This window comes from Rhinopithecus roxellana, chromosome 17 (genome assembly GCF_007565055.1).
Source record: "Rhinopithecus roxellana isolate Shanxi Qingling chromosome 17, ASM756505v1, whole genome shotgun sequence".
NCBI classification, from domain to species: domain Eukaryota; kingdom Metazoa; phylum Chordata; class Mammalia; order Primates; family Cercopithecidae; genus Rhinopithecus; species Rhinopithecus roxellana.
This window is the reverse complement of record NC_044565.1, coordinates 102,870,722-102,884,653: the sequence shown is the minus strand read 5'-3', so window position 1 is coordinate 102,884,653 and position 13,932 is coordinate 102,870,722. Positions and strand designations below refer to the sequence as shown.

The 13,932-nt window shown below is 56.6% G+C and overlaps 1 protein-coding gene across 2 annotated transcripts; it reads right to left on the bottom strand.

Annotated features, from left to right (window-relative positions):
- Window positions 1–7,083: 7,083 nt before the first annotated feature.
- SIX2 (SIX homeobox 2) lies at window positions 7,084–11,346 on the bottom strand. Of its 2 annotated transcripts, none has more exons than XM_010356525.2 (2): window positions 10,445–11,346; window positions 7,084–8,371 (listed from the first exon to the last, which is right to left on the bottom strand). In XM_010356525.2, exons 1-2 carry the CDS (start codon window positions 11,002–11,004, stop codon window positions 8,059–8,061), a joined length of 873 nt encoding a protein of 290 aa, XP_010354827.1. In that variant the 5' UTR covers window positions 11,005–11,346; the 3' UTR covers window positions 7,084–8,058. The 2 variants fall into 2 exon arrangements, with proteins under 2 accessions (XP_010354827.1, XP_030777302.1); XM_030921442.1 differs by having other exon boundaries at window positions 7,254–8,371; window positions 10,439–11,309.
- Between the last annotated feature and the right edge of the window lie 2,586 nt (window positions 11,347–13,932).

Below are 13,932 nucleotides of genomic sequence, written 5' to 3'. Positions count from 1 at the left end.
TCTCTCCACATCCTTCCCCCAATCCCAGGGGAGCAATCTTTATTCTTTGGGCTGGTTTGGTAGTTGCTCTTTCCCCAAAACTTAACAAGTCACCTCAACAATAGGGTGTAGAAGAAAGAGCCTCCATTAGCTCTGGGACCTCAGGAGAGGCACACGTAACATCTTGAGCCTCAGTTCCTCATCTGCCAAATGTAGATCAGAATTACTTTCCTGCCTACCTATATAATTGTGAATATTAAGTAATGAGAATTTTGTGAAACCATTGAAATTCTTCAAAGTACTATATAAAGAATGCTAGGAGCTATTCATATTACTTTGCTTTTAGAAATGATTCAGCTTCACCTTCTCTGCTTTTCTAATTCCCTCTGGCCACCTTCCTCACCCCATCAGGGCCAGGGCTCTTCCCTGGAAGGAAATAGGAGGAGTACTCACACTTCTGGGTTTATCTCCTTAAGTTTAGCTCACTTCCCTAGACTTGGATGGGTGACCTCCTTCATCAGTTCGTAGTGGCTTTCCAGGGTCACCAAAAGCTTTGCCTCACAGGACAATAGCCTATTTCATACACTTTATTTTAAAACTGATAGAATCATCTAGCTCTGGTGAAATCAGAGAGCTTGTACCACCAATATCTCTGCAGGTGGAGAAGGGGATGAGGGCTTCCAGTGGGGCCTGTATGAGGGTGGGGCAGCAGAGATGGCCAGCTCTGTTCTGGTCTTCAGAGAGCAGGGTCTGGGTTCCTCCTCCCTCCCTGGCCTCCTTGCTCTGCAGTGGTAAACCAGAGTGACTGGAATGATGCTTTAATATAACGGCCCCCAGACAGAGAGCTTTGCCCCCAACCCACCAGTGTGGGATTAATGGGGTGCAGCGGGGAGAGGAGGACATCCCACAAGGACTAATGTCTCAGCCCTCAGGGTCCTTGTATCAGCCTCAGCCTCATCTTCCTGAGCTGAGTGGCTGAGACCAGGCAGGGGTTGAAGAAGGAGGGCAAAGAGGGAGACAGCAGCAGGCTGACCCTGGGGTTCCACGGTTCTACTTTTACTCTGGAATAGCCAGCACTGGTAGAAACCACCTCTGGGCTGCTGGACCGTGAGTCACATCTACACAGTAGAGGGCAAGTGAGGAAACAGTAATTTTGTCAATTGTTGAGGATATAAACTCTTTCACAGGATTTAAGCTATTTAAGCTGATCACTGAGGCTGTGAGTTCTGTTACCACCACTCAGTCTATGTTTCACATGGCCCCGGAGCTGCTGGTCCTTGCCTTTTTCATTGGCCAAAACTGTATTTTCTATAAGGACTGAGGATTGAGTAGCCCTGTGTTCTCTCTCCACACCTAAGAGCTGTCCGATCCCCCCACCACCCCCGCGCCGTGAGAGTCACCACACGGTGATAGCTCCCTGCTATCCAGAGCTCCTGGACCATGTGAGGGTCCAATCTCAAGCACTGGGCTCACTCACAGGCAGTCGGCATCCTGGGAAGAAAGTGGCTGCAAACTCTGAGACTGAGTTCAAATGCCCACCCTGCTGCTGTAATTAATGTGTAACTCCAGCAAGTTCCTGAACCTGGCACCTTCATTTCTTATACTGGTAATAATAATTTATTTGTATGGGCTTTGTGAGAATTAAACAGATACCAGGTGTCTAAAGTGCTCTATGCACATAGTATATGTTCAATAAATGGTAGTTATAGTCCAGGTGCAGTGGCTCACCCTCATAATCCCAGCACTTTGGGAGGCTGGCAGGAGGATTGTTTGAGCCCAGGAGTTCAAAATCAGGGTAGGCAATGTAAGGAGATCCCATCTCTACAAAAACTAAAAAAATTAGCCAAGCGTGGTCATGCGCCAGTAGTCCTAGCTGCTGGGGAGACTGAGGCAGGGTGGATCATTTGAGCCCAGGAGTTTGAGTCAGCTATGATCACACCACTGCACCTCAGCCTGGGCAATAGAGCAACACCCTATCTTCAACAAAAAAGAAAGAAATGGTAGTCACTATCTGTTACTCCGGGGGTCCAGAAGTCACCAATGAGCAGTGTCTCTATGGCCCATGGCAAGTTACTGGGAAAATTCCTGCTGACAATGAGCTTTTGAGCAAGTGAGAGCACCTTGCTGGGCGGACATGGGTTCTTGGTAAAGCCCTGGAGGAAGGAAATCGAGGGCTGGCAGCTCTGAAAGGTCCGCCCTGTGGCTGCTCTTACCCTCCTGCCCCACAGACCGGTTACTCTTTAGACGATCTCGGGTAGCTTAAATCTGACTCGGGCTGGAGCAGCCCAGACAGCGCTCCCCCACAGGACTACAGAATCCTGGATGTGGGCCTGGGGGCCCTGGATCGGCAGTGGTGGAGTCTTCTGAGTCTAAGGGCTACCAGGAATGACAGAGTTGCAGATGGCTTTGTCGCCCGCCGGGCAGCTCAAGTGTCCTGGGTCGCAAGCCTCTGTCCTACGGCCAGGCCGCCGGCTCAACAGGCGAAGGGAATCAGGCTGACCAGTCCTAAGGTACCAAGCTCCCTTGACCTCAGGGCCCAGAACCTCGCATTACCCCGAGCAGTGCGTTGGTTACTCTCCCTGGAAAGCAGCTGTCGCTGGGGAAAGTGGGAGTTGCGGCACTGCGGTCTTTGGAGGCCTAGGTCGCCTAGAGCAGGCGGAGCCCTGTATCCCTACCGGAGCCGGCCTGCGGTGAAGTCGGTACCCGGTACTTAGGGAGGGAGGACGCGCTTCGTGCTCAAGGTAGGCTGGGCCGCTGCTAGCTCTTGATTTAGTCTCATGTCCGCCTTTGTGCCAGCCTCTCCGATTTGTGGGTCCTTCCAAGAAAGAGTTCTCTAGGGCAGCTGGGGACGTCTCTCGGGTCTGGCGAGGCGACAGGCCTTCTTCCGACCCATCGCCAGCGGTGTTACAGAGACTTTCTCCACTGCCGGGCAGCCTGGGGCGGGCATCTGCCAGGCGAGGGAGCTGCCCTGCCGCCGAGATTGTGGGGAAACGGCGTGGAAGACACCCCATACGAGGGCACCCAATCTACCTCTTCGCACTTCAATTCCATCCTGCAACCCAGGAGAAACCCTTTCCGAGTTCCAGCCGCACAGGCACCCGCGGAGTTTCCAAAAGAGACTCCCGCGAGGTCGCTCGGAACCTTGACCCTGACACCCGGACGCGAGGTCTTTCAGGACCAGTCTCGGCTCGGTCACCTGGTCCCCGATCGCCACGACCGGGAGTTCCTCCTTTCCTTTCTGCTCACCAGCCGGCTGCCGGCAGCGGCTCCAGGAATGAGCACCAACCCGCGCTGGGGTGGGTTCAAGCGGCAGGAATGCAGAGGCTGGTCCTCCTCTAGCCCCGGCGCATTCACTTAGGTGCCTGAGCCCTGAGGTTCAGCCTGACTTTCCTGACTCCGCCGGGCGCTTGATGGGCTCCTGGGCTTCTGGGCTCACCCTTACACCTGTGTACTAAAGCACTGCCGCCCTCCCGAGGTGCACGTCTACCCCCTCGGCGCTCATCGGGGCGTTTTTTCACCCTCTCACGGTGCACACTTTTTCTCTCACGTCAGCTCACATCTTCCAGTACACACTCACTGTGTCTACCTGCCCCTCCAGCGTTTCCTAGGCAGCTTTGAGGGCCCAGAGGACTGAAGTCTTAGTGCTAGGATGGGAGCACGATGAAAAAGGAAGGGGCCCAGTCAAAAGTCCTCTCCTCTTCGGTTTTTCTTCAACCATCCCTCACGAAAACATTTACTTCTGTCCCAGCGCCTTGGCGGATTTCGGCAGAAGATGGGTCCTAGGAGGTTGTGGAGGCCAAATTCCCAGGATGCTGGTCCTGCCTTTTTCATTCGCCAAAATTGTATTTCCTACAACGACTAAAGATAACCAAGCATTGAGTAGCCCTGTTCTCTCACCAGATTGCCCTGGCTCTGTTTAACTTTTCCTGGTGCAATGCAATGTCACCACCTGCTCCCCAGGCAGGCATCACTCCCTCAAGGTACAATTTGGGGTAGGGATTTGAGTTCTGGAGAGGGTCAGCAGGGCTCTGGGGTCGGGGTGGGGAGGAGACTGACAGGGACACACTGCAAGCTCCACATACTCTCCTCTGCCCCTTGTAGCCCGGGGTTTTTATGACCCCAAGCAGGTTTCCCTTCTCTGGTCTAGCCAGCTGCCCCTAGGGCTGGATTTTATTTCTTCATGGGGTTTCACCCTGAAGGGCCCCATGGGCATGGGACCTGCTTGGGAACAAATGAAGGGTGTCTTGTAGCAAATGCAATCAGAGAAACAGAAAAGAAGATTGGGCACTCCCAGTCACTTGGTCACTTGAGGTGGCTGGAGCAAAACTGGTGGCTTCCGTGACTGCTACAGGGTGAGGGGGGTGGAGGGTGGCAGAGAGGTGACAAGCCACTGGGAATCCTACTCAGTAGGGGCACCGGACAGGGAGTGGTTGTAATCACCAAGCAACATCTGTGTGAACAGGTCAGGACAGCAGCAGCTCGGTCTTCCCACGTGAGGAACTGAGGACCAGCTTGTATAGATTTATGCAGCGGGTGAGTAGCTTTCAAATTTATTTTCAGAACTTCCACGTAGTACCCGCCTGTCCGTTTAAACATTTTAAAAATTTTATTTATTTAAGTATTTTTGTGGTTAGCTTTCCAAGAGGAAGGAAAAGAGGGGAGTTGCAACAAGTAGCACCCCTATGCTGGGATTCATTTTCCAGAGTAAAGCCAGGGACTGGCACCCCATCCCCTACCGGCAGGTGAAAACTCCAGGCAAACTCCTGACATCCCACCTGGGCTGGCTGAGATAGTGCCTGGGGTGCATCCCTCAGCAGCTGCCACCTCAGCCCTGGGGCCATCTCTTTCTCTGGGATCAAGCAGCCAGGTGTCAAGGCCTTCCCAGCAATCCATGCTGCACAGCTGGGTCTTGTCCTAGCAGGTTGATGGGCAGGGACTGGTTGCTTAGCCAGGGCACCAGTGTGTGGCTGTGGGTTTGTGTGCTTCTGTGGAGAAGCATTATGTGTGTGTGTGTGTGTGTGTGGGCACAGGCATGAGGAAGGGTTCATTTGTGCAAGTCTCTCCCATATATATCAGTGTGGGAGAGTGCCTGAGGATGTGTTTGTGTGTCTGAAAATGGGCGGAGGGTCTGTTGTGCTAATGTGTGCAGGGGTGAACATGTGTGTGACAGAGTCTGTATGTTTCCCTGAGTGGTGGCTGTGTGAGAGGGTGAGGGGATTTGGTGTTGTCTACCATGCCTGGCACATAGCAGGCTCTCAATAATCTTGAGTTTAATTAATGTTAAATGTGTATGTTCCCATCTTTGTGAAAGCTGGTATAGAGCCTGTTTTCCTGTGAGTGTGAGATTGGAAAATGGGGGATGGGCAGGGGTGAGACAGGATACAGAGGCTACTGTTTGCTTCCTCCCTAGAAGTAAGTACATAGAAGAGTTGGCTCTGGCACCTCACAGGACATCACCAAGTCCTGTGTGACTGGCTAGGCTGTCCCAAGGTGGCTTCAGGCATCTCTTGAGTCTTTGGGGACGTTCAGGCAGCAGCCTGCCACTCACCCTGTCAGTCATCAGAAGTTGGGCCCACTCAGGCCTTAGAAACACAGACCAGTACCCAGGAGGACCTGAGCTATCCACGAGAGCGGAGCTTCCAGTAGAGGCCGCAGGAGCTGCCTTGACTGGAATTCCTCTTGGGGTGCAAAGGTGGAGGGGCGCATTGTGCGACCCCAGGCGGAGGACTGCAGCCACTCCCTGCAGTCCCAGCCTCTCGGGTAGCCCCTTGACCTCCAGGCCTGCACAGATCCAAGACCCAGGTGCAGGCTCCCGCGCCAAGTTAGCCGGCCTAACAGCCTGCAGCCGCTCCAATCTCAACTAGGAAGGAATCCTTGTTGCTTACAAAGTCCAAGCGAAAGGGTGTTCTGATTTTATCCCAGTTTTACCAGAAAACGCTGAAAGGAAAGCCCCTAGAGGACACAGTGCTCTGGGAACTCCGGGCGCCACGAGCGCCTCATCCCCTCCCTTCCGCTCAGCAGCGGTACCCTGGTTGCGGAGGGACGCGGTGAGTACCTACAGCCACTGCGACCCAAGAAGGGAAAGCCTCAACGTCTTCCTCTAGGAGTCCTGCCCACTTCGGATCTGCCCGGACTGGTTCAGATGCGTCGTTTAAACAGGGGGCTGGCACTCCAGAGAGGAGGGGGCGCTGCAGGTTAATTGATAGCCACGGAAGCACCTAGGCGCCCCATGGGCGGAGCCGGAACCGCCAGCTCGGTCTGACCCCTGTCTTTTCTCTCCTCTTCCCTCTCCCACCCCTCACTCCCGGGAAGCGAGGGCTGAGGTAGGGGCAGATAGACCACCAGACAGGAGGAGAAGGACAGGGGTACAGATGGAGAGACCAGGACACAGAGTACAAAAGACTGGCAGGAGAGAAGAGGAGAGAAACAGAGAGGGACAGAGAAAGGGAGAAACAGGAGAACCGAGGCGCCCGCCGGCCTGGCCGCCCAGAGCCCGATTTCCCTCCTTCCCTGACCCTTCAGTTCCACTGCAAATCCACAGAAGCAGGTTTGCGAGCTCGAAGACCTTTGCTCCACAGCCACACGCAGCACCGGGGCTGCGCCTCTGGAGCTTAGGTCTGGGGGTCTGAGCCTGGGACGGGCAAATCGCGCAGCGCATCGCGCCCAGTCTCGGAGACTGCAACTCTCGGAGTACGCGCGGCAGGAAACTTCTGCTGCCCAATTTCTTCCCCAGCTTTGGCATCCTCGAAGGCACTACCTGCCCTCGGCACAAGCTCTCTCGTCTTCCACTTCGACCTCGAGGTGAAGAAAGAGGCTGGCAAGGGCTCTGCGCGTCGCTGGTGTGGGGAGGGGAGCAGGCTGCCCCTCGCTTCTGCAGGGAGTTTTCCCAGCCAGGAAAAGGGAGGGGGGTGTTTCAGGAATTTCAGTGCCTTCACCTAGCGACTGACACACGTCGTGTGTGTGGGAAGGCGTCTCGCTGTTTTCGGGACTTACCAGAGAGCATCGCCAACCAGAACGGCCCACCCAGGGTGTCGAGTCTTGGTAGGGAAATCAGACACTGCGGCACTCCCGGCCCGCGGGCCTTGTGGCATATAACAATTTATATATTTATGATTTCTAATTTTATTATAAAATAAAAGCAGAAATATTTCCCGAAGAACATTCACATGAGGGCATTACGGGGAGACGGCAAGTCGGCGGCCGGGGGGAGGGGGACGCGCTCAGCCGGGAGCGCTGTGGCCACAGTCCCGGGAGGAAGAGAGCGGTGTGGCGGGGCCTCGCCAAGAGACAAGGACGAGGGGCGGACGACGAGGCGGCGTTTAGGTGCTTCTGTGGCGCTGCCCTTTCTCTCTCATTTAAGTTACTAGGCGAAAAGCTGACACCTGCAGCTCCCACAGACCCACAGGGGCAAGGGAAACGGCCTCTGGAGATGGCCTAGGTTCAAAGGCCCTTTCTTTTCTCTCCTCTTCCCTCTCCCACCGCCGACTCCGGTAAAGCCAGGGCCAGAGGTGGGGGCAGATAGACCACCGGACAGGAGGAGAAGGACAGGGGTTGTACAGATGGAGGGACCAGGACACAGAATACAAGAGACTGGCAGGAGAGAAGAGGGGAGAAACAGAGAGGGAGAGACAGAAGGAGAGAGTGAACAGTGGCAAGCCAGAAATCTAGAAGAAAAGAGACAAGCAATACAAAGAGAGGAAGACAGAGAGAAAGCAGAAAAAGGAAAAGAGAAGGAAGGGAAAGGAAGAGGAAAGGGGGAAAAGGCAAGGCAAGAGAGGGGAAAAGAAAGGAAGAGACAGAGGGAGAGAGAGAATGACAGTGGTATATAATTTATTCCCTTCTGTGGTTTAAGACCCAGTCTCCAGCCCCAAAAGGATCCCAAAAGTAACTTGTCGAAAATAAATCCCAAACAAGGACCAACATAGACAGCTATCCGCCCTACCCGGTTGTTCTACCCGCTCAGCCTGCGGGTCTTTCAGTACCTGGTGGGGCCGCAGGGGCGGGGCGCCCCTGGACACTGCCACTCTCAGGTCCCCAGTGTCAAGCCACAAAAGGCAAGCTCATCAAGGCAAACGGGTTCTAGGAGCCCAGGTCCACGAGGTTGGCTGACATGGGGTTAAGGATGGAGTCCTGCAGGCCATGGTGGTGTTGCAGTGGGTCCGCTCCACCTCCGCCTGGCACCGGCACTGGCACTGCGCTGGGGCCCGGAGGGTGGCCCAGGCTGTGCAGGGACGGCAGCCCAGGTGGCGGTGGGCTGAGCAGCAGTGCCGGGCTGGATGAGTGGTCTGGCGTCCCGGATGGAGTCTTCTCGTCCTCCGAGCTGCCTAACACCGACTTGCCGCTGCCATTCAGAGGGTTGTGGCTGTTAGAATTGGAGTTCTCGTTGTTCTCCCTGCAAGTGTGGGAGCAAAGCAGCGGGGTCAGCAGGGATATCGAGACCACCCAGAGCCATCTCAGTCGCAGTCAGAGCCAGCCACCAGCCTCAGGAGACAGATCCCAGGCTTGTGGCCTGCGGGTGTTTTCGGTTTCTACCATTTCCTCGATCTGGTCTGGGTTCTTTCTGCCCATTCTCTTCATCTCTCAACACCCAATTTCTCTTCCCCCTCTCCCCTTATCGTCCCTACCTCTCATGCTCTCAATCTCATCAATATCTTTTCTGTATTTCCTCTTTTCCTCCTTCCCAATATTTCTTTTCAGGAACAGAGGGGCAGGCAAACAGGGTTCCCTGAAGTTGTGGGGTGAGCAGGGAGGAGGAGATGATGCCTGGATTTTCAGATCACTCTAGGCTCCTCAAGCCAGGTTTGCTGTGTAGACGTGGGGCTAGGAGGTTAAGGAACCCTGGGTCCCAGGTTAAGGGATTTAGGGCCCCTCACAAGCCTTCATTTCCGTTGCTTTTTCTGCCCGAGGGAGACCCCTGGCTGGGAGATAGGATCCTGGGGCTAAGCGTTCTTTCCCTGTAGCTCCAAACTGGGCAGCCCTGTGAGGGCTCTCCTTGCTGGGCCTAGAGACAAGGGTCCAAGGATAGAGGACTCCCTTTCCACGGTGGTACAGTGAAAACATCAGCTGGGGGACCAGAAGCTTGGGGGATAAAGGGCAGCCCCTGGGAGAAGGCCGAGACTTTTCCATTGTAACCAGCCACTCCGGGAATCTGCAGCTCTCATCTGGGGCCTGGTCTGAGAACCCAGGTTTTCAGGAGTCTGAACACATGCCAGTTTGCATGGAGGGGTCCCAGCAGAGAGAACCCACCTCCTTCTATGCCTTTGACTGACAGGTCCTCCCCAGATTTGGATATTTAAAATCCTGGATATGATCTCTTGTCACCAGCTTCCAGGAGGGCTTTTCTTTCTGCTTTCCTGGGAGGGAACTTCCCACAGGGCTGGCAGCTGAGACCTCACCATTGTGGATACTCCAACCTCAGGGTCTCAGATACCTGGGAGTATCTGAGCGTGCAGCACTCCCCCTAAGATGTTTCTGGTTCAGCACCCCCACCTCTGACCCTGATCATTCAAACTCAGGGTGGAACACACCCCATATCGCCAACCCCAGGTGTCCTGTTTTCCTCTTACTCCAGTCTGGATTCTGTTCCCATAATCAGTTTCTCTCCAGATTTGGGGTCCTGAGGGGTTATAGGACAGGTAGTGGTAAGGGCCTAATGATCAACCTTTAGGCTGGTTCAGGAAGTCCTGGTTTACCTGAGGACATCCAACTCCCAGCCCCTCTGTGGCTCTCAGCTCACTGCAGACATTCTGACCTATCCATCAGAGGTAGGGCCCAAGGAGAGCGGCATCAAGGGCCTGGAGTGCCAGGGAAGGACGGCTATCTCTAGCAAGGCAGAAAACAGGGCATGTATCTCTTCTCTCCCAGAACTGACACTTCCTCCTTTCACCTCTGGATCCTTTCTAAGGGGATAAAGGACCCGTCATCAACTCCCACATCTGACAAAGAAAATTCATGGCCAGGCTTTTCCCTATCCAGGTCAAACTAGGGAAGTTCCAGTCCCAGTCCCAGTCCCGACCCCATCACACTTTGGTCTGGAGCTGAGTAAGGCTGGGGGGAATTGCCGGGAAGCACCACCAGCAAGAAATCCGCAAAATCTGCTTTCACCTGGGCCCAAACCCCTCCATTCTGAGGATGACCAGACCTACTGTGCCTGCTTCACAGGGGATCCAGGCCTACAGTCCTGCACTGCTCCGAAGCTCTCTACTTCTCCACCCTTTTCCTGTAGCGACCGAGTGGTTAGTTGACAACTTCCTGAATTGCTCTGCCCGCTTTAGACAAATCCCTGCTCGCCGGGTCTCCGGCATAGAAAGGCCTAAGCATCGTCCGAGTCAGGCCGGGCTGCAGCTGGGCTGTGGCTGGGCCTGGGGGCCCAGTTTAGGCCTCTCCGGGGAACGGGCAGAAGCCCTGCGAACCCCTCCCTTGGGCCCCGGGGAGCCGGCGCCGAAGAAGGTCTACTTACTCGTACCTTTCCTTGGCCTCGGCCGCCCGGTCGCGCTGCCGCCGGTTCTTGAACCAGTTGCTGACCTGTGTGGTGGTGAGGCCCGTGGCCTCCGCAAGCTCGCGCTTCTCGCGGGGTGAAGGGTAGGGGTTGTGCGCGTACCACTCGCGCAGCACGCTGCGACTCTTTTCCTTGAAGCAGTAGCTGGTCTCCTCGCCGTCCCAGATGGAGCGCGGCAGCGGGAATTTGCGGCGCACGCGGTATTTGCCCACGGCGCCCAGGGGTCGGCCGCGCAGCTTCTCCGCCTCGATGTAGTGTGCCTTGAGCCATAGCTGCTGCAGCTTGGCGTGGTTGTGCGGCGAGAACTGGTGGCTCTCCAGGATCTTGTAGAGCTCGCGGAAGTTGCCGCGGTGGAAGGCCACCACGGCCTTAGCCTTGAGCACGCTTTCATTCTTGTGGAGGTGCTCGCAGGCGGGCAGCGACCACAGGAAGCGGCCCAGCCGCTCGATGTTGCCGCCCTGCTGCAGCACCTCGCACACGCACGCCACTTGCTCCTGCGTGAAGCCGAAGGTGGGCAGCATGGACATGGTGCCAGCTGCGTCCGCGCCCGCCCGCGCGCGCCCTCACCGGGCCGCGCGGTCCCGCATGGAAGCTTCCCCGCCGGGCCGTCCGGGCCGAGAGGCGGGCGGGGAGGGCCCCGTGACCCGGCGCTGGCCCCTGGTGAGCCCCGAGTCACTGTCGTACGTCCCCGCGCCGGCCGCGGGTCCCGCGCAGCTCCGCGCCCCCACCACCCGCGCGCCTCGCCCAAGCCCTCGCCCAAGCCCGGGGGCCGCCCGGGGCGCCGCTCCGCATGCTCCGCGCCCGCCCGCCGTTCCCTCGCTCGCTTCTCACTCGTTCTCCCTCCGGTCTAGCTCGCTCGCAGCTTTTTTAATAATATTATTCTAAGCGGGCATGAGGCGCGGCGGCCGGCGCCCTGATTGGTCCGGTTATCTGACCCGGGGCCTGCCAGTGCCAGACAATAGTCGAAGTCAAATTATTCGCCATAGAGACGCTGTCAGTCACTGGTAACCCGAGCCTCGGCGGGCCGGGCCGCTCCCCCCCGCCCGCTCCGCTGACAGATCGCCCCGCTCCGCGCAAAACGGAGGGCGGCTCGACTGGAGCCTGGGGCGCTCTGAGAGCCTGGGAGGCGGAGAGGGGCCGGGTTGGGGCCGGCAGCGGTGGAGATTGACGGGGCGGATGCCCAAAGAAGGAGGGAGGAGGAGGACAGGAGAGCAGGGGGAGCGGGCGAAGACGAAAAGGGGTGGGTCGAGGTGGGGAGGGAGGAGGAGAGAAGGGAAGGCGGAGACCGTTTAAGGGGGTGTCCCGGAGGAAGGGGAGGGAGAGGGGTGGAAGGACCCTCCCGGGGAAGAAAGTTTGGGCAGCTTTCGCTAGGAGAGGGCTCTGCAGCCTCACCCAGGCCCTGCCGGGTTCCCCTTCTCCCCAGGTCGCCGCGTCCCTCCCAGGCTCTCTGTTCACCGGGCACATTCTACCCTGGCGCAGGCCAGTGGGCTTGGAGAGTTTGGACGTGCTCGGGTGCCGCCCAAAGACTTGGTTTTTTCTGCTGACAGCGCCCCACCCCCCATCCTAGAAACTCTGGACCCAGCGGTCCTCGAGGGAAAAGGGGAGGGAGTAGAAGAAAGAAGTGGGGAAGATTTGGCAGTGGCCGCAGGCGGACGCCGGAGAATCGACTTCCCGGAGGATCCCGCCTTTCCTCCCTCTCCTAGTCCCGCTGGCTGCCTGGCGGCCTGTACCGCCCCAACTCTGCGCTTTCTGCTCCTGGCCGGGCGGGGACTCAGACTTAACCCCACGGGTCCCACAGCCCGAGCAGTGCCAGGCGGTTCCGTGTGGCCTCTATGGAAGCTGACTCTGGCCGGCAGCTGCGACGCAGAAAGCGGGACGGCGCAGACCCGCAGTCTGCCCACCAGGGCGTGGGAGAGGGGCGAGGGCAGGGACTCTAGGACGGTGGTGGCGCTTCCCCGGTGGGTGGTCGGGGAGGAGAACGGAGGCAAGATTTCCAGTCTTCCCGCTTCTCTGCTGGGGCGGGGCTCGGCTCGGCTCCTGGCCACTCCAGCCTGGGATGAGGTGCTTTAAAAGGGGGTCCTGTTTTTTTGCTTCTGTCAGGGAGCCAGTGGAAACACGTGGTGCTGATCCTGTGGGAAAAGGGCTCGCACAAAGGTGGGAGAACTGAGGGAGGGAGTGTTCTTGCTCTACGTTTTGAAAAACCCGGGGCTTAGCTCCTTCCCGGACATGTCCTTTCCACTTCGGTTTCCTCCTCTTCCCCCCTCAGCTGCTGCAAGCCAGGAGCTCCCAGGGCCATTCTCGGTGCCGAGACCCTAGCCCGCACAAATCCTCGGCTCTGCCCTCAGCCAGCCTAGGACTATGTAACTCGAGTCTAGGCCAGTTTCTTCTTTCCCACCCTTTTGTACTTTCTAGTGAGTTTGTGCTAGGAGCACTGGAATGGGAGTCTAGAGCCCTGGGTTCAACTTTTGGCTTTGCTTGGTGTCTATGGTAAGGCATATATTTATTCCTTTGTGTTTATTTCCTTCTCTGCAAGATTTCAAAAATTTTCCCTCTGCTCCAGCATTCCGGAAGTCCTTTGGGAGTGTTGTAGGCATGAGAGAGTGGAACCCTGGGACTCCTCTTAAGACTTTAGCTTCCAGGGGCCTACCCTGGCGTGTTGAATGAGGCCACAGGGCTGATGAAGTAGGCCCAAGGCCAGTGCGGGTGCAGAAAGGGGCAGCTTTCTGCAGAAATCCAGGTGGCATCTTTCAAGTCTGCATCTGTAGGCTGGGAGGGGGTCTGCTGTGTCCAGGACACCCTATCCAGAGTCCTGTGCACTGCCGCACAGGGGCTGCCCTAGAGTTGGATCTAAGGACCGGGAGACATGGAGAAGAATTTATCACAGACTGTGATGAGGTTCAAAGCCCACTTTGCTGACCTCCAACAAAAGTGCAACTTACTCTTTTCAGCTCCTCTTCTTCAGCTACTTGGTTAAAAGGATTCAGCTGACTGGCTGGGCCCAGCCCTGGCAATGGCCATCTTACATCTTAGCGTGCTTAGGCTGGGATTGTAGAGGAGCATCCTGGTCTGATGTGGGTGAGTGAGACCAGGCAGTCACTTCCTGGTTTGAGACCCTGGGCCAGTCCCGGGTCCACTGTTCTTCATTCTCTTCCAGTATTAGATTGAAGCCTGGGTAACCTCTTAAGTTCGTGCTGGTTCTGGGCTGGGGTGGGTCTAAGAACAGTAACGTTGAAAAAGCGTACAATCTCTGCAGCCTCAGCCACAGCCTTCACCATGAATGTGTCACTCCTCTGACCCATGGAGCTTTAAGATTCAACTTCCCCCAGGACTGGGTCCCGCCCATGTTCAGTGAAAGCAGATTTTTCTGGAGCTTCAGACTCCTCCAAGTGCTGCCCTCTTTGCAGCCTCTGGGCCCTAAGCCCGAGTCAGACCTGCCAAGAGCCTCCAGGCAATGC